Source organism: Oncorhynchus clarkii, chromosome 18 (assembly GCF_045791955.1).
Source record: "Oncorhynchus clarkii lewisi isolate Uvic-CL-2024 chromosome 18, UVic_Ocla_1.0, whole genome shotgun sequence".
NCBI classification, from domain to species: Eukaryota; Metazoa; Chordata; class Actinopteri; order Salmoniformes; family Salmonidae; genus Oncorhynchus; species Oncorhynchus clarkii.
In genome coordinates this window covers 44,386,090-44,411,984 of record NC_092164.1, presented here as the reverse complement: position 1 = coordinate 44,411,984, position 25,895 = coordinate 44,386,090, and the positions used below count along the sequence as shown (strand labels likewise).

Here is a 25,895-nt window from a genome sequence, read left to right as displayed (position 1 = left end):
ATGCTTCCTCTTCTTTTATAATGATAGACTCTCATCACACTGCAGATTTTACACTATTCTGTGAATCAATGGATGCTAATTTAAAAGCTAAACAAATTTAGCAATATTTCTACTTTATTTTCATAATCTCCAGCACCATCCCAACATCAACATATGTGAAAATGGTGCGTTTTTACGTTTTGTAGTAAAACATATAGAGGAAGATTAGAAACACAATGACATCATCAACCTATTTAGTAGGCAATGCCTACTGGTTAAAATCCCAGGATGCACACTGATGATGACATTGTAAACACATTATCTTCCTCTGTTTTACTACAAAACATAGAAACGCACCATTTTCACACATGTTGATGTTGTGCTGGTGCTGGAGATGATTCGTATAAAGTTAGTTCAAACAAAGTCAATTGAAATAGGCTATGCAGTAAGGCCAGAGTAATACAGTAGTATATATTTGTGCTTCCATATTTTTGGAACATGAACTAGATTACCTCCAGAGACCAAAATCCCCAAATCGAATCTTTAATATGGTCCGGAGGATGTGAAGACGCTGAGCTGATAAATGAATTAGCATGGTTTGGCACGGTCAAACTCCATGAATAAATAATGAGTCATCAAGGATATGGAAGCTGACTTGGTACTGAAACGTGTTAGACCTGCATCGAGGTATAGTGTAATCCTCTGGGCTCAGCTCCCAGGGTGCGTTCCAGCGGCACCCTATTCCCTAGTGCACTACTTTTGGCTGTTGCATTTTTGGACACAACCCAGTGAGGAACCACCTCCAATTGTCACAGAAGTCATCGACAGTCCTGCCAGAGGTGTGTCTGTGTCTTCAGGGGGAACAGAGGCAAGTTGACTCGTACGAAAGGCAGCGCGGAGCCTTTAACCTGGGTGTGACGAATGTGGGAGGGCTAAGGGGCTGTGTGGACCGGTGAGGACACACTGGTGACTCCACACACTCGGCTCTCATGTCCAGCTGAGACAGATGGCTTAGCTTTGGGAACCTCAGCGGTTTTGCTCTGTGTTGGTCATTGATGACACAAGTTTGTGTGAGAAGAGAAAGATAGCGTTTTTATTATGTGGGTGCGTGTTGTCGTTGTGTGTTTTTCACTCCCCTGCTCTTGTGTTGAAACAGAGACTTGTGGTTTCAGCATGGCTAAACAAAGCTCCACAACTCATCCCTCACAGCTTGTCCCCTCCTTCTCCTCACCAAATTACCTTCTTTCATCTTCCTCTGTGTGGATCTTTAATTGGGTTACAGAAGAACCAGGCTGTGCCCCAAATGCCACCCTATTTCATTTATATACATTTGACCAGAGCTCTATGGACATGGGCAAACGTTGTGCACTAGGGTGACATTTTATTTTATTTTGTATTTCAGCAGTGCGACACAAACAACAGAGTTACGCATGGAATAAACAAGACGTACAGTCAATAACACCATAGAAAAGTCTATATACAGTGTGTGTGCTAGGGACGTAAGGCAGTAAATAGGCCATAGTGGTGAAATAATTACAATATAGCAATTAAACACTGGAGTGATAGATGTGCAGAAGATGAATGTGCAAGTAGAGATACTGGGGTGCAAAGGAGAGGAAAAAATGAGCTAGTTTGGTGGGCTATGTACAGGTGCAATGATCTGTAAGCTGCTCTGACAGCTGTGGCTTAAAGTTAGAGAGGGAGATCTAAGTCTCCAGCTTCAGTGATTTTTGCAATTCGTCCCAGTCATTGGCAGCAGAGAACTGGAAGGAATGGTGGCCAAAGCAGGAGTTGGCTTTAAGGGTGACCAGTGAAATATACCTGCTGGAGCGAGTGCTACGGGTGGGTGCTGCTATGGTGACCAGTGAGCTGAGATAAGGTGGCGCTTTACCTAGCAAAGACTTATAGGTGACCTGGAGCCAGTGGGTTTGGCGACGAATATGAAGCGAGGGCCAGCCAACGTGGGCGTACAGGTCGCAGTGGTGGGTAGGATGGGGACACGTTGTTAATGGAAAACGTCTTTCTGTAGCATTATGGTGATTTTAATCAGCTGTTCATATGGGTACTGCTGGTGCACCGTGACAAGTTCTGTACTCTGCATTCTCTGTTTGCACACCTTAGCAGCAGGAGAGCGCCCCTTTAATCTCTTTAGTGTACTTGAAAAGTTTCCATCTTTCTCCCCTTCCTCTATGTATTTAGTCATGCCTCTTTTTCTTTTTCCCCTTTTTTTCTGTCTCTCTCTCTCACAACCACTCTGTCTCTCTCCGTCTCTCGCTCGCTCTGCCTCAAAGCGGTCTGTAACTCTAAGCTGTCAGATGTGTTCTCAAGAACAGCTCAGAGCTGCTTCAAGTCTCTGCTGCCGTGTCGGGGCTTCCACCACACTTCCTTCTACTCGCTCTCCGTCGCTCTCCCTCCGTTCTCTCTCACACACACCCCTCTGTCCCATCATCACCACCTCTTCCTCTGTATTGCATAACCTGAATTTGCTTTGAAGAGACTGACACACCAAGAGAAAATAAATAGATATTTTGTTTTATTTTGAGTTATTTAGCCTAGTCATTAGCGTTTGGCGCCTACCTCTTCTCCTCAGGTGAACTGCACTACTCCTCTCCCTTCTTCCCTCCCCCTTTCTTCTCTGCTGGTGTTTCCCTTTAGCGTCTCCCTAGGACACAGGACTCCCACAGAGCTGTTACTGCTCCCAGGTAGTGGCTGCCCTGTCCTGCTCTTATCTGTGGGTAACGTTTAACTCCCAGATACTGGGTTGGGTACTGATGCAATGCCCCCCCCCACCTCGCTCTCCCAGACCCCCTGTAGCCTGTGTTATAGTTGTTTGATTTAAAATACTGCTGCAGCATGCCAGATTCTGCGATACCTTTAACAGCCCAGATAATCTTGTCATATCCTCAGCCTGTAGGCTGTGTAATTGTTGCCTGGACTGTCTGTGTGACTAAAATACACAGCTCTGAGACAGGATAGAGCGCTTCAGGTCATCTTTATCCTCCCAATCCTGTTTTCTCTCATCAGTATGTGCCGTTTACATCAGTTACCATCAGACTAATAACGTTGTGTGGAGCTGGAATGGCCTGGTGTGGCCCACGGCTGTTAGTTCACCATCACTAGGGCAGGTGGCTGGGGAGCATGTTCTATCCATGCCCTGAACATAATCACAGCACACACACACTCACTGCCTCCGCAAACACACACACACTTATTAGTCACAGCGTGCGCACACACACTGCCTCAGAACACACACCGCCTCCCCACAGCACACAAAGCCTCGTCACAGCTCACAGATAATAGCATTAGGAAGTGATTTGAGATGCGCCTTGTGTAAAAAGAGAAAGCTGTTTGTCTTCTGTTCTGAATCATCCATGTGTGAAGCCGTCTCTGACTGTGTTTAATTAGATCAACCAGACCGTAATGTTATTGGCATGTGGGACAGACCCAGGTTCACTAGATTACATTTAGATGAATGCCCCAATCTCATTTTGAAGATGACTTGAGCTTTTGATTACCTTTTTTTTTTAAAGATAGCTTTCTCGACCTAACAGTGGTAATTTAAAGATGCATGCAATGCAGAATGAGTTGTTAATAAATCTGAAAGTTACCATGGTAATGGCCAGTGACTATTTCTACTCAAGTGTTCATTTGACAGTCTGGTCCTGTGGTCTCTAAGTCCATTACAGAAGCTTTGTATGTTGAACTCAAGGAAATGTAAGGAACCCATTTTGTGTCCCTATTTCACCCTGCTACTCTTACATTGCATAGTGATTTCTAGGAGTTGTATGGTGTTGTTTCTCTCTCTGTCTCTTCCTTCCCTAGCTGAGTGGTTCGGATGCACATTAGTGGTGCTCTGTCATTGGCTGATCTCAGAGGTTATAATGAGGAAATGCAAATGAAGGTGCTATTTCAGAGAGTTCCATCATCTTCGTGTTCTAACAGAGTCTAGCAGCGCCTGGGAGGAATAATGCGAAAGTCTCCATTTAGAGTTAGGTAACCCTGCTGTGGCAGAGCAGGTTGTGGGACTGGACAGACATACACAGCAGAGTGACAAGTAAACAGATCTATCCTCCATCTTTTCTCTCCCTTCTCTTTCTCCCCCGCCCCCCTCTCGCTCTGGAGTTTGCTCTCTCTCTCTCTCTGTCTCTCCTTCTCCACTCCTCCCTCCTTTCCCTCCATCTCTCTCACCCTCTCTATCTGACTAGAAACCCAGGGGTCTGTTTTTAATAGAATCATGCTGATTGGTCATCTCCCTAAATTGATAGACTCTACGTAATACAGAGGAAAGAGACATTTGTATATAGAACTGACATCATTCTCTGTGTTCAACTGAATTGAACTCTGATGGGCTCTGTCCCCTCCCTCTGCCTGGACTGAATCCTCAGAGGAACCAGAGTTAGACTTTAGCCCCTGACCTTTCTGTGCAGACCTTCCGATGAATGAATGAGATTCCTGTAGCTTTAACCATAGCCAAGCCACCATTACTCAATATGTAGCAGGTTGTTAGAGAGCGGAATAGCACAGTGTTTGGGCTAGTTAAGGAGTACTTTAAGGGCAGAGCCCCGAGCTAATTTGAGATGCTGATGATGAGAAAGGGATAGGGAGGAAAAGGAGAGGAGAGGAGGAATTGGGGAAGGGAGAGAAAGATGAACAGTAGGTAGAAAATGCAAAATTGTCTAATGAAGCATAATGTAGTTTCCTGATTAAAAAAAAAAACTGTTTAATTGATGGGGAGTTGGTTTGAAAGGGTGAGGTGTTGCTTGAGTGTGTGTGTTGGATTAATAGCCATGGTGCTTGTGTCTGAGATGGGTGGTAATCATGTGGAGAGGAGAGCAGTAAAGGAACTCCCCCCTGCTGCTGCTGATATATACAAAGTGGCTTCGGAAAGTATTCAGACCCCTTGACTTTTTCCTCGTTTTGTTAGGTTACAGCATTATTCTAAAAATGTTGCTAATTTCTATTTTTCTAAACCATGAAATATCACATTTACATAGGTATTCAGACCCTTTACTCAGTACTTTGTTGAAGCACCTTTGTCTCGAGTCTTCTTGGGTATGACGCTACAAGCTTGGCAAATGTGTATTTGGGGAGTTTCTGCCATTCTTCTCTGCAGATCTTCTCAAGCTCTATCAGTTTGGATGGGGAGTGTTGCTGCACAACTATTTTCAGGTCTCTTCAGAGATGTTCGATCGGGTTCAAGTCGGAGCTCTGGCTGGGCCCACTCAAGGACAATCAGACACTTGCCCCGAAGCCACTCCTGCGTTGTCTTGACTGTGTGCTTAGGGTCGTTGTCCTGTTGGAAGGTGAACCTCAGTCTGAAAACCTGCTCCAGAGCGATCAGGACTTCATCAAGGATCTCTCTGTTCCGTTCATCTTTCCCTCGATCCTGACTAGTCTCCCAGTCACTGCTGCTGAAAAACATCCGCACAGCATGATGCTGCCACCACCATGTTTCACTGTAGAGATGGTGCCAGGTTTCTTCCAGACGTGACGCTTGGCTCTCAGGCCAAATAGTTTAATCTTGTTTTTATCAGACCAGAGAATCTTGTTTCTCATGGTCTGAGAGTTTTTAGGTACCTTTTGGCAAACTCCAAGCGGGCTGTCGTGACTTTTTACTGAGGAGAGATCCGTTCCATAGTATGTATGTCGTGAAGCTAACAGCAGTGACGCTATTACTGTGTAACTCCGGTAGGGCAACATCTAAAAAATAGCGCACTTGGTAGTGTGTACCGGTGCTCGACCAGTTGGCGAAAACCACAACAGAGAACGGTTGATTGTCAATGACTTCCATTAACTTGGCTTTAATGGATTTCGTCTTTTGAGTTGTCTCGCTGAAATGTTCTTACTCTTTCAAATAACTGCTCAACTTGTTGACTGCTCAATCCACACAGCAGACATTGTGGGCTAGGTTATGAATTCTGTGGCGTCATTATGGCACGTACCTTCGTTATATAAACTCAGCAAAAAAATAATCGTCCTCTCACTGTGAACTGCGTTTATTTTCAGCAAACTTAACGTGTAAATATTTGTATGAACATAAGATTCAACAACTGAGACATAAATTGAACAAGTTCCACAGACATGTGACTAACAGAAATTTAATAATGTGTCCCTGAACAAAGGGGGGGGTCAAAAATAACAGTCAGTACCTGGTGTGGCCACCAGCTGCATTAAGTACTTGCAGTGCATTTCCTCCTCCTTGACTGCACCAGATTTGCAGTTCTTACTGTGAGATGTTACCCCACTCTTCCACCAAGGCACCTGCAAGTTTCCAGACATTTCTGGTCGGAATGGCCCTAGCCCTCAACCTCCGATCCACAGGTCCCAGACGTCCTCAATGGGATTGACAACCGGGCTCTTCGCTGGCCATGGCAGAACACAGGAAATCACGCACAGAACAAGCAGTATGGGTCGTGGCATTGTCATGCTGGAGGGTCATGTCAGGATGAGCCTGCAGGAAGGGAACCACATGAGGGAGGAGGATGTCTTCCCTGTAAAGCACAGTGTTGAGATTGCCTGCAATGACAACAAGCTCAGTCCGATGATACTGTGACACACCGCCCCAGACCATGACGGACCCTCCACCTCCAAATCGATCCCGCTCCAGAGTACAGGCCTCGGTGTAACGCTCATTCCTGCGACGATAAACTCGAATCAAACCATCACCCCTGGTGAAACAAAGCCGCTACTCGTCAGTGAAGAGCACTTTGGTGGGTTTGTGCCCATAGGTGACGTTGTTGCCGGTGATGTCTGGTGAGGACCTGCCTTACAACAGGCCTACAAGCCCTCAGTCTAGCCTCTCTCAGCCTATTGTTGAGTTTGAGTTTAGTTTATTTTTTATTTTTACAGGGACAGTGCACATTAATCAACGTTTCAGTAAAAGTGCCGGTTTTAGCCAGCCGGCTAATTTTCAACCGCAGTCCCTGGGCAGGTTATTAAAAACAATTACAATATAGACAATAGCAGCATAGAACAAGCGAGACATAGCAACATAGGACAAGCAAGACATAGCATACAGACAGAGCAACATAAAACAAAAAGCAGCAAGACAAAATTCATAAAAGCAACAAAGTGTTTCCACACCTCACAAGCTACAGACAACAGACAACATGGAAAGCGGCAACACACAGCTAGGGACCATGTTCACAAATCTGATTGACCTTTAGCCATGTCTTCAAGCATTTTGTGAAAGTGTGATATGTGGTGCAGTTATGTGTGTCTGATGGCAGTGTATTCCAGACATGGGAAGCTCTCACAGAGAATGCAGATTTACTAAAGGTGCTTTTCCTTAGGGGAACTATACAGTCACCTCTCATGGCAGACCTTGTGGATCTGCTGCCATATGTCTGGATTTTCTGTTTAACAAAAATATTGAGTGGAGGGGGAGCCAGGCCATTAAGGATCTTGAATACAAGACATGCGTCGGTGTATTGCACAACATTTTCCCAACTCAAGAGCTCATGCTTTCTAAGGATGTGACAATGATGATGGCTATTGGGCTTCCTATCAAGCACTTTGAGAGCCTGTTTGTAGACCGACTGAATAGGTTTTAATGTTGTACAGCAAGCTTGGGCCCAACTAGTCAAGCAGTATGTTAAGTGGGGGAGTATCATAGATTTGAAGTACAGTTTTGCTACCTCTGTAGTCAAACAATTTCGTATAAATCGGAAATTAGCTAGGTTGAATTTGGTTATTTGAATTACCTTTTTCACATGCTTTTTAAAAGAGAGGTTGGAATCAAGTATGATGCCAAGGTACTTAAAATCGGATACCACTTGGAGCTTCTCCCCTGACACATAGACATCTGGCTCAGTAGCATCTGTTGCCCTCGTTGCCCTCTTTGTGAAGAACATGCAAACAGAACATGCAAACACTGAGCCACTTTGTAACCTGGACCATTACAGTAGTGAGTTCTTGTGCAGCTTGTTGTTTGCTCTTTGCATGCACATATATCACTGTATCATCTGCATACATTTGAACTTCAGACCCAGTACAGACAGAAGGCAGATCATTAATGTACAGGCTGAACAGGAGGGGCCCCAGTATTGACCCTTGGGGCACGCCCACATCATAGCTACGAGTGGGCGACAGCTCATTGCTCACTCTGACACACTGAGTTCTGCCTTCAAGGTATGATTTCATCCATCTCAAGGCATCAGGGGAAAAGTTGAACTTGGACAATTTTGTGATGAGAATCTCATGGTTAACAGTATCAAAAGCCTTCCTTAGGTCCAGAAACACAGCCCCAACAGCACCCCCTTTGTCCATCTTGGACTTCACATTTTCCAGAAGAAAGCAGTTGGCCGTTTCAACTGCATGGAGTGTAATGTGAAGGGGCTGTTGTTGAGGTGGGCAATCGGTTGTTCTGCTACACACTTTTCAACAACCTTTGACACCACAGGTAGTATACTAATGGGCCTGTAGTTACTCACGTCAGCAGGGTCGCCTGATTTAAAGATGGCCGTTATTATGGCCGACTTCCATACCCTTGGAAACACACCGAGACCAATAGATGTGTTGGTGACCTTAGTAATGGGGCCAATGAGTGACTCTTTGTAGTTTTTAAGAAAGGTAGAGTCCATCCCAAACACATCTTTGACTTTAGAGTTCTTTAGTGAGCTAATCACCTTGTTCACCTTTGACTCAGAAACCTCCCTTATGATGAAGACAGGTTGAGTGTCATTCACTAGCACTGAGCCCAAGAAACCAGTGGAGGGGTTCTGTGTCAATACCCTGACAGAGTCAATAAAGTAGGAATTGAAGGCTATTGCTATTTCGACTGCATCCTGTGTTAGATTGTTATTCACCATGATTTCTAGTCTTTGTGGACAGTCTGCGCACTGATGGCGGGATTGTGCGTTCCTGATGTAACTCGGGCAGTTGTTGCCATCCTGTACCTGTCCCGCAGGTGTGATGTTCGGCTGTACCGATCCTGTGCAGGTGTTGTTACACGTGGTCTGCCACTGTGAGGACGATCAGCTGTTCAACCTGTCTCCCTGTAGCGCTGTCTTAGGCGTCTCACAGTACGGACATTGCAATTTATTGCCCTGGCCACATCTGCAGTCCTTATGCCTCCTTGCAGCATGCCTAAGGCATGTACACGCAGATGAGCAGGGACCCTGAGCATCTTTCTTTTGGTGTTTTTCAGTCAGTAGAAAGGTGTCCTAAGTTTTCATAACTGTGACCTTAAGTGTCTTAACGACCGGTCCACAGGTGCATGTTCATTAATTGTTCATGGTTCACTGAACAAGCATGGGAAACAGTGTTTAAACCTTTTACAATGACGATCTGTGAAGTTATTTGGATTTTTACCAATTATCTTTGAAAAACAGGGTCCTGAAAAATGGACGTTTCTTTTTTTTGCTGAGTTTAGGTACGCACTTTGCATCGGTATTGCACATCAGCTTTGAACTATCGGCCGATACCGATGTTGGCATTTTTAGCTAATATCGTCCGATTCCGATATGTTCATTTGTATCTGTAACATAACAAAATGTGGCTAAAGTCAAGGAGTCTGAATTTTTCTGGCGGCACTGTGTATATACACACACACACACACACACACACACAGACTCCCTTCTGAGTCTGCCTATTAATGTCTGAAGGTAGAGCGGTTACACACATAAACACACACACATTTCGCTGTCAGCAGCCAGCCTTCACTGATGGGATCAGTTTGATTACCCTACTGCTCAGATGACAGCCTGCTGAGATGGCCCTGTTTTGTTAAGATGACAATAATAAAACCTCATGTAACTGCTGTGATAAAACAACTATAATACTAGACATCATTAAACTCGGTTCACTACATGACCTTACTTTTACCTCCTAATATGTGTTCTATAGTTGCAAACCAAACAGCGTGGTGCCAGTAAGTCATTCAGTAGGATGCTAGACAATACTATTCCACACCATTAGGCGACACCGATAGTGATTGAGGTTCAGTTTAGAGAGACAGTAACGTTTTACCCAGCAGGCTACTGTACTGCCATTTTATGAGCTTTCCCTTCACTAATGTTAGATGACCTGCGCATCAGATTCCTCTACCGTGTTATCAACCTAAATAAATACCATCGTAAAAACTACTGCAACAGGTAGTTTCTTTTTTCTTGTAATAAAAACATCCGAATGTAATACATTTTATAAATTGTATTTTGTAGATTTGATTATTAATAGTAAGCAATAGAATCCAGCAACAGCTTCTTTTCACAATGCAAGAAGAATATCAACCTGCAAGCTGGCACAGTCAAATATCCGTAAACATAATCACCAACACTTGATAAATAATGCAAAACACAAATGTAAAAGATTAATTGTATAAAGAAACCTTTGTGGAAATATATCCTTGAAATGATATAGAAAGAAGAGTCAATTATAGATGTACACTAGTTGTTGTTTTTATATGCATGTACAGTAGCTTATGGATCCGTTTTGTATTGCCTAATCTACAGGCCTAAAATATGTTTTTGTTTTTCTCGCAATGAAAACACCACCATGTAATACGTTTGATATATGTTAATTATAGATTTGATTAGTTGTAGGGTATTCGGGCTGTAACCCTGGTTGGTATAAGGTATATATGGTAATCTGGAAAAAGCCTGGGGTTGGTTTTTTTTTTGAAGTAAATGCCTGCAGTCATCTTCTGCAATACGTTAGGAGATAAAGTAAATTGCATTCTTGATTTCACCTGTCGCATAATTTTTCATTATGAGGCTTTCTGTTAGTCCCCAGTCACTTTTACATGGAGTTGGTTTACAAACGCACAATGACGAGTCCGGAGCCTTTTGAGTTACTCAAATAATCTAATTTCAGTATGGAATTCACAACTAAACGTTTGCCACCTAGATATAACTATTAAGTTAACTTTGTGAAATGTGCTAAATGCTCTGCAGTTGTACATTTTGTTTTGCTAATTTAGTAGTTAGCTATCTAGCTAAGTGGTTAGCTTCTTCCAAAATCAAGCATTCGCTTGGTAACAGCAGAGAATCCATTCCTTGGATCAAGAGCCTTGCTGGCTAATATTTGTTTTGTGCTTACCACAAACTGTGAGTAGTATTTTTGAGTTACTTGTATAATTTAGGTCAGACAATGTATAAAATATTTGTGATGTGCTCGTTATCATTTAGTTATCATTCTCTATGGGATTTTACATGTATTTGTTAGTCTGTAATACGAAGGTTAGCAATGCTGTCAGTGGGGTTGGAAAACTGTGGCCGTTGTGTTCAGTGCCGGTATTACAGAATATCCCGGTATGGCACAAGGTCTGTATGAAGGTATGACAATCTGGATACCGCCCAAGCCTAGCCAGTACTGTTATTCCAATGTTCCGGGGTGCTGGATGGATTGAGGAAAGAATGTACATGGAAACAAGTGTAAAAGTGTATTTTAGCTGGATAAATACACATTTAAATGTGTTCCTTCTGACCACAAGTCGGAGACCACTATGATGACGCACCAAATGCGTTCGATGGATCCTTTTTGTCTTCTTCTAATGCCTCTTAATGAGAAAGTACTCCTAAAGTAATCAGATTACATTACTGAGTTTGGGTAATCCAAAAGTTACCTGTCCACGTCTGTAATAAGTATGGTAACTAGTAACTGTAATATATTACATTTAGAAAGTAACTCGCCCAACCATGAGTAAGTAATACAGTCCAGTAACAGCTTCTTTTGATGAATTATAAAGAAAAGAGTAATATCAACCCGAAAGACGTGTGGTCAAATTATTTGCCGTAAACATGAGCATCACCACTTGTTGTGCTTAATGGTGAACCACAAAATCAAACGGCAGTGGGCGTCGAGTGGGGGTTAGTGGGACAAACTGACGGAAGACCACTCTAATGAGAGAGCCGCCACGTCTCTCTGTGGAGGTCTGTGTGGTGTAATCCTACTATACACGTTCTCCTACCTGCCTCATTAGCATCATGCTAACAAGCCCTCTGCTGAAGAGGTGTCACTGGGTGGAGAGGGGAGATGCCACAGAGCGAGGGGTGTAAGAGGGGAGAGAGGGGCATGTTTAACCCTTCACCCCCCTGGAGGGATCTCTGTGGGCAGAGAGAGGAGAGTCCCTCGTTCTTGAATACACATGGTATCCTCTCACTCTGTTTGGTTTCACCCCACTCGCTCTGGCTTTGTTGGCATGGAAACATACGTTTACATTGCCAAAGCAAGTGAAATAGAAAATAAACAAAAGTGAAATAAACAATAAAAAATGTACAGTAAACATTACACTCAAGTTTCAAAGGAATAGACATTTTAAATGTCATATTGTGGCTATGTACAGTTATGGTGTGCAAATAGTTGAAGTACAAAAGGAAAAACAAATAATCAAATATTGGTCGTATTTACAGTGGTGTTTTGTTCTTCACTGGTTGCCCTTGTGGCAACGGGTCACACAGCTTGCTGCTGTGATTTCACACTGATATTTCACACAATAGATATGGGAGTTTATCAGAATTGGATTTGTTTTCAAATTCTTTGGGTCTGTGTAATCTGAGGGAAATATGTCTCTCTAGTATGGTAATACATTTGGCAGGAGGTTAGGAAGTGCAGCTCAGTTTCCACCTAATTTTGTGTGCAGTGTGCACATGGCCTGTCTTCTCTTGAGAGCCAGGTATTCCTATGGCGGCCTTTCTCAATAGCAAGGCCATGCTCACTCTGTACATAGTCAAAGCGTTCCTTAATTTTGAGTCAGTCACAGTGGTCAGGTATTCTGCAACTGTGTGTACTCTCTGTTTAGGGCCAGCTTGCTTATGGGGACTCTTCTCGAGGTTAATCTCTCTGTAGGTGATGGCTTTGTTATGGAAGGTTTGGGAATCTTTCCTTGAGCTAAAATAGGCTAATGCGATTAGCATTAGGTTGTAAGCAACAAGAGCATTTCCCTGGACATAGACATATCTAATATTGGCAGAAAGCTTACATTCTTGTTAATCTAACTACACTGTCCAATTTACAGCAGCTATTACAGTGAAAGAATACCATGCTATTGTTTGAGGAGAGTGCACAATTTTGAAAAGTTATTAATAAACAAATTAGGCACATTTGGGCAGTCTTGATACAACATTTTGAACAGAAATGCAGTGGTTTGTTGGATCAGTCTAAAGCGTTGCGCCCGCACTGCTGACATCTAGTGGCCAAAATCTAAATTGCACCTGGGTTGGAGTAATACATTATGGCCTTTCTCTTGCATTTCAAAGATGATGGTACAAAAAAAATACAAAATAACGGTTGTTTTTTTCTTTGTATTATCTTTTACCAGACCTATTGTGTTATATTCACCTACATTCCTTTCACATTTCCACAAACTTCAATGTGTTTCCTTTCAAATGGTACCAAGAATATGCATAGAATATGCATATCCTTGCTTTAGGGCCTGAGCTACAGGATACCACGAAATTGGGGATAAAAGGGGTAAATAAAAAAATAACTTCCTCCGTGTGCTACGTAAAACACCAAATAATGCATGCAGAGCAGAATTAGCCGGATACCCGCTAATTATAAAAATCCAGTAAAAAGTCAAATTCCGCCCTTTTCCCCCAATTTTCGCCTCCATGGTTGGGAACAGAAGCGCCAGATCATCAGCAAACAGTAGACATTTGACTGGTTCTAGTAGGGTGATGCCGGGTGTTTCAGACGGTTCTAGTAGGGTGATGCCGGGTGTTTCAGACGGTTCTTGTGCCCTCGCCAATTCGTTGATATAAACAGTGCCTTGACTTTTTCCAAATGTTGTTACATTACTGCCTTATTCTGAAATGTATGAAATATTTTTTTTCCAGGAATCTACTCACAATACCTCATAATGGCAAAGCAACAACTGTTTTTTAGACATTTTAGCTTAAATAAATCAAATACAATTTGATTAGTCACACGTGCCAAATACAACCTTACAGTGAAATGCTTACTTACAAGCCCCTAACCAACAATGCACTTTACAAAATATGAATAAGAAATAATAAGTAGTCAAAGAGCAGCAGTAAAATAACAGTAGTGCCTTTAGGCCAGAGACTGAACAGTTGCCATACCAGGCAGTGATGCAACCAGTCAGGATGCTCTCGATGATGCAGCTGTCGAACCTTTTGAGGATCTGAGGACCCATGCCAAATCTTTTCAGACCCCTGAGGGGGAATAGGTTTTGTCGTGCTCTATTCACGACAGTCTTGGTGTGCTTGGACCATGTTAGTTTGTTGATGATGTGGACACCTAGGAACTTGAAGCTCTCAGCATGGTCCACTACAACCCCGTCGATGAGAATGGGGGTGTGCTCGGCCCTCCTTTTCCTGTATATTAAATTTACATAAGTATTCAGACCCTTTATTCAGTACTTTTGTTGAAGCACCTTTGGCAGTGATTACAGCCTTGTCTTCTTGGGCATGACGCTACAAACTTGGCACACCTGTATTTGGGGAGTTTCTCCCATTTTTCTCTGCAGATCCTCTCAAGCTCTGTCAGGTTGGATGGGGAGCGTTGCTGCACAGTTATTTTCAGGTCTCTCCAGAGATGTTCAATCGGGTTCAAGCCCGGGCTCTGGCTGAGACATTCAAGGACATTCAGCGACTTGTCCCGAAGCCACTCCTGCGTTGTCTTGGCTGTGTGCTTAGGGTCGTTGTCTTGTTGGAAGGTGAACCTTCGCCTCAAGTCCTGAGCGCTCTGGAGCAGGTTTTCATCAAGGATCTCTCTGTACTTTGCTCTGTTCATCTTTTCCTCTATCCTGACTAGTCTCCCAGTCCCTGCTGCTGAAAAACATCCCCACAGCATGATGTTGCCACCACCATGCTTCACCATAGGGATGGTGCCAGGTTTCCTCCAGACGAGACCCTTGGCATTCAGGCCAAAGAGTTCAATCTTGGTTTCAACAGACCAGACCATCTTGTTTCTCATGGTCATAGTTTTTAGGTGCCTTTTGGCAAAGTCCAAGCGTGCTGTCATGTGCGTTTCACTGAGGAGTGGCATCCGCCTGGCAGCTCTACCATCAAGGTCTGATTGGTGGAGTGCTGCAGAGATGGTTGTCTTTCTGGAAGGTTCTCCCATTTGTCATTGTTTAAAATGTTCTTACTTGTCTGCTTGAAGTGTTTAGATTTGATAGGGAAGCTGAAAGGTCAAATATACTGTTTAAGGCATTCTACTGCCAAGTTTACATCTTCACTATTACAGTGAAATGTTTTGTCCAGGAAGTTGAGATTTAAGTAGCAAGAAATTCATTGTTTTTTGGTAAGTTTCTACCCTACTTTCCTTCCATCTGTAGCATTTCTTAATGCTGTGCAGTTCCTATGGCGTTGATGCCTCACGATTGAGTATTGCTTCGTTCGAGTAGACTGTGATTTTGCTGTGATCTGATAGGGGTGTCAGTGGGCTGACTGAACACTCTGAGATACTCTGGGTTGAGGTCAGTGATAAAGTAATCTACAGTACTACTGCCAGTGGATGAGCTGTAGGTGTACCTACCATAGGAGTCTCCTCGAAGCCCACCATTGATTATGTACAGAGCTACAGGAGTTGTGACCCGTTTTTGTTGGTTGTTTTGTCATAGTTGTGTCTATGGGGACATATTTGGTAAGGTCGTACTGTCACCTCCAGGTTGGTGTTCCCCTGTGTGCTGAAGAAGTATCAGGTTCTTGTCTGGTTCTGGCATTTAGGTTGCCACAGACTAGTACATGTCCCTGGGCCTGGAAGTGGTTGTTCTCTCCCTCTAGGTTGGAGGAACTGTCATCGTTAAAGTATGGGGATTCTATTGGGGGGGGATATAGGTAGCACACATGAAGACATTTTTCTCTGAGATAATTTCCTTCTTAATTTCGAGCCAAATGTACCTGTTCTGACTCATTTAATAGATTTTGTTAGTTCTGCTCTATACCAAATTAGCATACCCCCTGAATCTCTTCCCTGTTTCACACCTGATAGTTTGGTGGATGGGACTACCAGCTCTCTGTAACCTAGAGGGCAACCAGTGTGTCCGTCTCCTCTATACCATGTTTCTTGTAGGATGACAATGTCTGTATTTCCAATTTCTTTGAAGTCTGGGTTCCTGCTTTTTAGGCCAAAGGCAGATAACCTCAGCCCTTGTATATTCCAGGATGAGATGGTAAAAGCTTTGTGTTCCATATTGTCTAGTGTTCTTTCTCTCTTTCTGTATCACACACAGAGTGCTCTGTATGTGACTTTCTATTACGCTCTCTTTTTCCCCTCTCTTCTTTTTCTTCTCTCCTTTCTTCTCTGTCCGTCATCACCACAGCACAGTTTGGTTCTTTTAACATAACCAAGGCTATCACATCTCCTAGCAGTTGTCTTTTTTCTTTCTTAGCCTATTGTGAAGGGCGTCGTCTGGGTGGAGAATGGAACTACGGTAGCAGTAACTAGACCGCTCCAGTAGAATAAAACTAGATACAGAGTAGAGTCCTACTCTCTCATTACATCAGACACGTTACTGTTAGAGCAGTCTTATATGGATCGAGGCAAATTATTAATATAGCGATGAATCCTTTTCATGTTGGAAAGGGAGCTATGCGGTTTGGTACATCAGTAACTCCCTGTTCTATCTGAATATTGTTGAGATAAGATCTTGCATGCAATAGTTACCAAAGACCATCACATGGCTGCAATACTGTTCAGTCTTCAAGTCTGTTTGTTTCCTCAACATTGTTGCCTTTATGTTTTGCTGTATTGCTCTTTAGCTAATGGCTAAATGACATGCCTTCAGTATGATCTATACACATGATATAACATCATGCGTATTAGTAGAAAATTCCATTTGTAACAATTGCAACATGTAAGTGTCAAGACAAAATGTTTTACTCATCAATCAACCAATCTCTCCCTCTTTCTCCAGGGGACAGAAGCGCAAGCTTGAGGAGGAAGAGGGGGAGTCGGCGGACGAGTCCACCAAGGATTCTAACGAGGAAGAGGAAGGAAGCAGCTCAGAGGCTGATGAGATGGCCGCTGCCCTGGATGCGGAGCTTAACGACTTCATGTGACAGCGATGAATTTGATTGGACAAATTAACTGGATGTTTGATTGGACGTTTGTGAACAATGACTCACAGAACACCCCCCCCCCCCCCCCCCCCCCCCCCCCCCCCCCCGAGTTATCCCAGCAGCTTTTCAGCTACGTGGTACCTGAGAATCATTCTGTCTCTACGCTGTGTGCGTGCTTGTGTTTTATCGAGGTGAATGTGTTGTACAGAATGAAGAGGTAGGTTAGTACAGTAGGAAAGCGTTGGTGTGTAAATATAGTTGTAGATCATTTTTAGGGTTAATATAGAAACTTTCGACAAACACATTTGTGGTGTTGTTTTATTGTGAGATAAAAAATAGGATGTTTTACTTGAGTTTGTTTTTCTATTAAGACTTTTTTATATAAATTCAACAAATTATTAACTTTATTCATTGGTCATATGATGCCAAAGAGTTTGAACTAGGCCAATCAGAGCCTGCAGCTAAACATTTTACTCTTGACGTCACATTCTGTGATCCTATTTCCTGTTGTTTTTTTTTTAGGGGTTGATCATTAAAACGTTGTTACCGGCAGAAAGACTAAGATGCCTGAATGTGTCCCATTGGCTCTTTTCCTCTGTTCTTCTCTACCTTGGTGTTGGTACCAGAGCCATATATAGAGGTCGATATGTATGTATGACTCTGGTTGGTACCTTTTTATAAAGTCAACTGAGCTATCCGAGACAAACACCCAGGATGCACTGCAATATCAACATCATCCTCATCTTCATCATACCACTGTTAGTTATCAGCAGTCTATCTTTTGACTGACCTGGCTGAAAGCTCCAAGCAGGAAGTATATGAGTTGCACTGTGGCAGTCCTCCTGGCTCCACCAATGAGATTTACCGGTCCTCCTGGCTCTGCCAATCAGCGGTGCCGGTCCACCTGGCTCCAACAATGGTCTTGATCAACATTTCCAACACCAACTAATGTGTTTTACTTTGAAAGATTAGCTGGTCTCGACCATAGATGACTCTAGTGCCCAAAAGCCCATTTTAACATGGACAGCGTCATTTACGACTTTCACCATTTTGAACTAGTCAAGTAGATGGGACTTCCTCTGGGTTAAGGAATGATCACATAATTCCATCCAGGTCATCAGGAGGGATCAGCCAATGAATTATACTCGTAAGCGAGCGATAATGACCCATAACTCGGGTGGCAATAAATCGGCAACCTTGGCTTTTTTTCTGTTCAAACAACAGACTCCAGGTGGCAGTATGCACCCTTTCAGTTAGTTTGCCAACTTATAGAAATGGTAGAAGAAGAAAATGGACTACTTGAAAATGGGCTCAATGGCACTGCAGGTTTTCTGAGACGCAATAATGGGACAGATACAATGATGCCATGTCTATCTAAGTCTATGGTCGAGACCCAATTACCTGTCAAAAAGTTATATGGTCAAGACCCACCAACCAGGTCACTGCCACCACCTCCCCTCACTGGAGCCTGTGATGGTGGAGGCGTTTTGTTGTTTTGCTTTATGCCATTCTTATTAGGTCTTACAGCTACTTCTATCAGGTGATTTCTGTTTTAGTCAGTTGCAGAGTCAATGATTTGCTAACGGCTACATTTCAGCCAGGTTATAGAGTTCAGCAAGTGTCGTAGTGTCCGCTGCTCTTAGTAGGGACATCAAACGTTCAGGCTGCTGCACAGACACTACGGAGGCTCTAGTCTAGGGCGCCTGGTTAAATTGTGTTTGAGAGCATTTTTTGCCTCTCTAAATTGTTAGATGCGTAAGAAATAGATGCAATAGTTTGTGAGTAGGAAACATAACACTGAGTATATAAAACATTAAGGGCAGCTGCTCTTTCCATAACATGGCGAAAGCTATGATCCCCTTATTGATGTCACTTGATAAATCCAATCAATCAGTGTAGATGAAGGGGAGGAGACCGGTTAAAGAAGGATTTTTAATCCTTGAGACATGGATTGTGTGTGTGTGCCGTTCAGAGGGTGGATGGGCAAGACAAAATATTTAAGTGCCTTTGAACGGGGTACGGTAGTAGGTGCCAGGGGCACCAGTTTGATTGTGTCAAGAACTGCAACGCTGCCAGGTTTTTCATGCTCAACAGTTTCCTGTGTGTATCAAGAATGGTCCACCACCCAAAGGGTGGGAAGCATTGGAGTCAACCTGGTCCAGCATCCCTGTGGAACGCTTTCAACACCTTGTAGAGGCCATTCCCCGATGAACTGAGGCTGTTCTGAGGGCAAAATGAAGATGTGCCTCAATATAAGGAAGGAGTTCCTAATGTTTGGTATACTCAGTGCATATATCTTAAATTGACATGTTGAATTATTTTGCCATATTAAATCATTTTATTTTCCTCTAATTTCCCTAATGTGGACACTTTCTGTTACTACAAGCTTGCATTTACACCCCATAAAATCTCTATAAAAGTCGCTGGCCACACACCAATATACGGATTTGACAGTCCGACTATCACCTACCTACATACCAGCCAACCGTTGTCACTGTCGATATCCTATGCCGCATCGTGATTCGTTGAAGTTGACTAACAGAAAAAGTGGTTTGTTCCCTTTTCCATGTTGGCAGCCTCCTGAAATGAACATCCGATATTCTACAAGTCTTCATCTAACCAACCATGTACAGTGCCTTCAGAAAGTATTCACACCCCTTTTTCTAAATGTCATTGGTCTAGGCACACTGTACCCCATAATGTCAAAGTGGAATTATGTTTTACAAATTTCATTAAAAATGAAATGTCTTCAGTCAATAAGCATTCACACCCTTTGTTATGGCAAACCTAAATAAGTTCCAAGAGTAAAAATGTGCTCAACAAGTTGCATAATAATTTGCATGGACTCTGTGTTCACTAAGTGTTTACCATGATTCTTGAATGACTACCTCATCTCTGTGCCCCACACATACAATTATCTGTAATGTCACTCAGTCGAGCTGTGAATTTCATACACAGATTCAACCGAAGACTAGGGAGGTTTTCCAATGCCTCACAAAGAAGGGCACCTATTGGTAGATGGGTAAAATAAAAAAAGCATGGTGAAGTTATGAATTACACTTTGGATGGTGTATCAATACACCCAGTCACTATAAAGATACAGATGTCCTTCCTAACTCAGTTTCCGGGGAGGAAGGAAACCACTCAGGGATTTCACCATGAGGCCAATGGTGACTTTAAAACAGTTACAGAGTTTAATGGCTGTGATGGGAGAGAACTGAGGATGGATCAACAACATTGTAGTTACTCCACAATACTAACCTAAATGACAAGAGTGAAAAGAAGGAAGCCTGTACAGAAAATAAATATTCCAAAACATGCATCTTGTTTGCTACAATGCACTAAAGTAATACTGCAGTAAATGTGCCAAAGCGATTTACTTTTAGTCCTGAATACAAAATGTTAAGTTTGGGTCAAATCCAATACAACACATTACTGAGTACCACTCTCCATATTTTCAAACACAGTGGAGGCTGCAGCATGTTATGGGTATGCTTGTAATTGTTAAGGACTGGGGAGTTTGCTTAGCACCATTCTGTTTTTTTATGCTGACAGAGGCAAAATCCTAGAGGAAAACCAAGTTCAGTCTGCTTTCCACCAGATGCTGGGAGATGCATTCACCTTTTCAGAGGACAATAACCTAAAACACAAGGCCAAATCTACACTGGAGTGGCTTACCAATTTACAGTTTTGACATAAATCTACTTGAAAATCTATGGCAAGACTTGAAAATGGTTGTCTAGCAGTGATCATCATCCAGTTTGACAGAGCTTGAAGAATTTACAATAAATATTAATGGGCAAATGTTGCACAATCCAGGTGTGGAAAGCTCTTCGACTTACCCAGAAAGACTCACAGCTGTAATCACCAGCAAAGGTGTTTCTACAAAGTATTGACTGTCAATACTTATGTAAATTAGATGTATGTATTTAATTTTCAATAGATTTGCTTCAATTTCTAAAAACATGTTTTCACTTTGTCATTATGGGGTATTGTGTATAGCTGGGTAAGATTAATATATATATATATATATATATGTAATCCATTTTGAATTCAGGCTGTAACACAACAATGTGTTGGGGTATGAATGATTTCTGAAGTCTCTGTATAGATTATTCAAAGTTTCCGCGTGGTCTTTGAGTAGTGCTTGTTTAAACAGCACTATAGCATGAACGTTTGCCCCCTGTCCTATTGATTTCAGAGTGATGTGGAAGTGATTCACAAAAAGTGTGTTGCGTTACACGTACCACGTTGGCGACCCACTTGAATCAAAATGCAACACTTCAAAATGGAGCGAGCTGTCTTCTGCACGTTCTCCTCTAACCAGTGATGTCCACATTCTAGCCTTATTCAGTGTGGCTTTTGAGCTGTTGGTTTTAACAGGATGTGCAACCTCATCTCACCTCTCTTGTGCAGTTGTGTTCTCCAGGTTGTCCTCTAACCAGTGATGTAAAATTTTTATCATACCCCCACAGATCTATGAGCGATTTATTGCTACAGTACTTGTCAAAAAATACAAGTCAAATGATTACTATTGTTGTAGATGGTACATTTTGTGTTAGGTTTTCAAAATCATAAACTGCATATTGGTTATTGATTTTGACTCTTTAATAGTGTTTTGACTTTGGGCTATATCAAAATGGCTTGTCAACAGAAGGCAGCGACGGCATGATTTTCAATTGAACTTTCAACATTAATTTCCAATGGCATTGTACTTAATCAGGTAAAAACTGCTGATTGAGTCCAATAATGTGCTGGGATTGATTTATTATAATGAGACTGTGCATTCGGAAACTAATCAGACCCTTTACTCATTACTTTGTTGAAGCAGTGATTCCAGCATCCAGTCTTCTTGGGTATGACGCTACAAGCTTGGTACACTGTATTTGGGAAGTTTCTCCCATTCTTCTCTGCAGATCCTCTCAAGCTCTGTCAGGTTGGATGGGGAGCATCCCTGTACAGCTTTTTTCAGGTCTCCAGAGATGTTCAATCGGGTTCAAGTCCAGGCTCTGGTGGGCCACTCAAGGACATTAAGAGACTTGTCCCAAAGCCACTCTTGCGTTGTCTTGACTGTGTGCTCAGGGTCGTTGTCCTGTTGCAAAGTGAACCCCAGTCTGGGGTCCTGAGCGCTCTGGAGCAGGTTTTCATCAAGGATCTCGCTGTACTTTGCTCCATTTAACTTTCCCTCGATCCTGACTAGTCTCCTGGTCCCTGTTGCTGGAAAAACATCTCCACAGCATGATGCTGCCACCACCATGCGTCACCGTAGGGATGGTGCCAGGTTTCCTCCGGGCGTGACGATTGGTGTTCAAGAGTTCAATCTTGGTTTCATCAGACCAGAGAATCTTGTTTCTGATGGTCTGAGAGTCCTTTAGGTGCCTTTTGGCAAACTCCAAGCGGGCTGTCATGTGCATTTTACTGAGAAGTGGCTTCTGTCTGGCTTGATTTGGGAGAGTGCTGTTGTCCTTCTGGAAGGTTCTCCCATCTCTACAGAGAAACTCTGGTGCTATGTCGGAATGACCATTGGGATCTTGGTCACCTCCCTGACCAAGGCCCTTCTCCCCTGATTGCTCAGTTTTAAATGGAAGTTTCATCTTGGGGACCTTTAACTCTGCAGACATTTTTTTGGTACCCTTTCCCAGATCTGTGCCTCGAAACAATCCTGTCTCGGACCTCTAGGACAATTCCTTCGACCTCATGGCTTGGTTTTTGCTCTGTGTGTATATTGATGAGGATTTTAGATTAAGGCTGTAACGTAACAATGTGGAAAAAGTCAATGGGTCTGAATACTTTCGGAATGCACTGTATACCAGAAATCACCAAAACGGGTTTGCCCTGCCTGATCTTAGGTCGTTTTAGAAACCAGGGCTGCGATTGTTCAAGGGTGAGAGGTCATGGGTCAGGAGTTAAAGCTGTGATGCTGTGTCCTCACCCAGAACATTGACTGCCACTGCATTATTAACCTGGACAGACAGACAGACAGACAGACAGACAGACAGACAGACAGACAGACAGACAGACAGGACCGGACCGGACCGGAAATGAAATGAAATGAAATTGTTATTTTTTTTCATTGTGTCATTTAAGCCATTCACCCCACCCTTGGTTGTTTTCTCTATTCTGTTTTGGTTTGTTATTATTTTCAATGAAAAGACTGATGTGTAAAAGTATTTGTATATTCTCTTTCTTACTTGACCTGACAGAAAATACACTTTTCATTGAATAAATATTTGTTTTTTTTTAAATTGTCTTTGAAGTGTGTCTATCTCAATCTGTGTGTCTGTGTTGAGAAAAATAACAAGTTCCCAGAGGTAAATCTGGTTGGTGCCGAGCTCAGTGGTGGCATTGAGCAGCAGTGGATAGAGATTTGTTTAGCCAGTCAGACTAACAAACTTTTACAAACAATGTTTCTGTTGGAGGAAAAGCAGGCAGTCCATTACCTCTGGATGAACTGCTGCTCGCCCAGATATGGATCGTGCACACACCATACACACACTATACTCACCACACACACACACCAGTGTTGTTTTACTTCACATCTCTGGGCCTCATTTTCCCCACCACCATGTCACAGGGAAAAAATGATTACCTCAACATATGGTCTTAAGAGTGAGTTGATAGACTGGCAGTGAGCCGCATGTGACTTTATGATAAGATGATTGGATATGAACTGAGACTTTGTTGTTGTGGCTTCTTGGGTTATGAATTAATTATCCCTAGCTACAGTCAGTATGTCTACGGAAGCTCTGTGGAGTCTGACAGACTGACGTCTATCTACCAACATGGTACTGGAAAAATGCCTTGACAGCAAACTACTTTTTCCTCAGTTTTCGGCTGATTATGAGTTGATTTGGAAAAAAATTTACGAGTAATATTAAAATTCAATCTGTCTTCGAAATGCTTACTCACTAATAGACCTGTATTCGCACAATTTATATTGCACCTTTTGACATTGTTGATCAATGGAAAATGGATTGAATCTAAAGAAATCCATTCCCAGCGACCATTAGGCCCTGTGCCAGACATCCCTCTCACACAACTTTTATAATTGATACATGTGTAATGATATGTAACGAATGGAGTTTATTGTACCTATGCTTCCCAAATGGCTCCCTATTCCCTATATATATTGCATTACTAGTGCACTAAATAGGGAGTAGGGTGCCGTTCGAGACCACTCTAATGTATGGAACCTGAAATGCACCTCTGGGTTTCTCATCATCACAGAGACAGTCTCATTGTCTGAATGTACATTACACAGCAGGAGTCATCATGTAGAAGTTGATTAGTAGTTTGTAATGATGGGAAGGGGGTGGAGACCAAGGGACTGTAACTGGGGAGAAAAACATGAGACTTCCAAAGCATTTTCATTATCATTTTCTATTTGACCATATCCTTACTCTCCAGACAAAGATCCTAGAATATAACGTAGTGTTTAGTTGTAACTGATCTTCTTCAGAGATGGTCTCATTGATCTCATTTACGCAAATGTTTTATTCAGTGTGAAATTATAATCTTCCATTAGGAGTGAAATGCAATATATAAGTCTCTGTACAAGTATGCTATATACAGGCTTTACAGTTGTCTGTTTTATGCCGTTAAATCATTTAAATGGGTGTCCAGGTGAGGTGCTGGTTATGGTCCTCTACCTCTCTCTCCATCCCTCCATTCCTCTATCCCTCTCTCCATCCATCACCCTTAGTCAGGAGGTCTTAGAGTGGCAGGGTAGGTGAGGAAAAAGATCACTCAGACGAATCCTCTCTTTCACACCGGGATCCCTCCATCCCTGTTCCAGATGATTGACAGATGGTTCATCTTTCATTCCACGATTCTGTCGAGTTGGCTTTTCCGCTCTTATCTTCTGTTCTGCCGTATTTTCTCCTGTTTTAGGTGTCATTCACATCTGTCTCCAGCCTAACTGAAAAAACTCCCAGCCAATGGTCGTTCTGGTCTGGTTGACATGTGAAGACCAACCTATCTCAGCAGGTTTAGGTCCCCTGGGGGCGGAAGTATTTGAGACGGTAAATCACTGTGGAGAGGAGAGAGAAGAGGATAACACAGAAGAAGAAGTGCTTCTAACCTCAGGGTCTTTCTTGGATAAATACTGGTAAAATAAGAGTTTATGTAGTCTCATCTTCTATGGTTAGATTAAAACATTAAGTCTCTCAGGCCATCTCTGTTTCTACATGGTGTGAAGCCTTCTGCTTCTTTCTTTTACCGTCTGTACTGCCTCATTAACCTGCTGCTGTCTCCATATACCTGTAGTTGTAAACTATACAGGTTGCCATTTCAGAGATTAGTTCATGGGAGGCCAATTTGCTTCGTTAGCTGTAGTCTCTGGGTTCCGAGATTACATGAGCTGTCAACTATGATATGTTTAGCTTCTGTAGTAACAGGGTACCTCTACTCTTTTCATAGTAGCTTGTCCTCTACTCTTTAAAGGTAACAGTTTCCCCTGTGAACTTTAACCTTTCCTGAAGGTAAAGACATATTGTTGGTGAGCAAGTCAGCCATCCTACAGATCTCCTATGTCCCACAGCTCTCTCCTCATCCCAAGATACCACCCTTAAACAGGGCTGTTAGAATGACAGGCTTTGCTCTCCTGTATGTAGGCCAGGAAGAGGAAACCAAACCGGCTGTTAGTGGAAAGGTCTTCAAACAGAAAGGTTCTGTTAACAGGAGATTGAGGATGACTGAGCACCCTGAGTTCACCAATGTAGCAGCATGAGCATCAAAGTTATTACTCAAATCCATTACAATCAATGTGGTTTGTCATGAGAATATATGTGGGGATGTGTGGCATATACTTTTGAATAAAGCATCATTCTTCTCTATTGTCAATTATCGAAACTGCAAGAATTTGACGATTTATTGCATAAATTGGTTGGGTTGGCAGGGGTGTGTGAGGGTACTACAGTAAATCAACTCTGAGTGTTGCTCCCTTAACAC

At 42.7% G+C, this 25,895-nt stretch overlaps 1 protein-coding gene across 3 annotated transcripts in view; it reads left to right on the top strand.

Annotated features, from left to right (window-relative positions):
* The window catches only part of LOC139373558 (RNA polymerase II subunit A C-terminal domain phosphatase-like), a 121,995-nt gene extending 102,697 nt beyond the window's left edge, over positions 1–19,298 (top strand). Inside the window, exon 13 of one of the 3 annotated variants that reach the window (XM_071114208.1) lies at positions 16,802–19,298. In XM_071114208.1, the coding sequence (XP_070970309.1) occupies positions 16,802–16,946 (145 nt within the window). In that variant the 3' untranslated portion in view covers positions 16,947–19,298. The remainder of the gene's footprint in view (positions 1–16,801) is intronic. The other 2 variants (XM_071114207.1, XM_071114209.1) reach the window with 2 other exon arrangements.
* Positions 19,299–25,895: the final 6,597 nt, after the last annotated feature.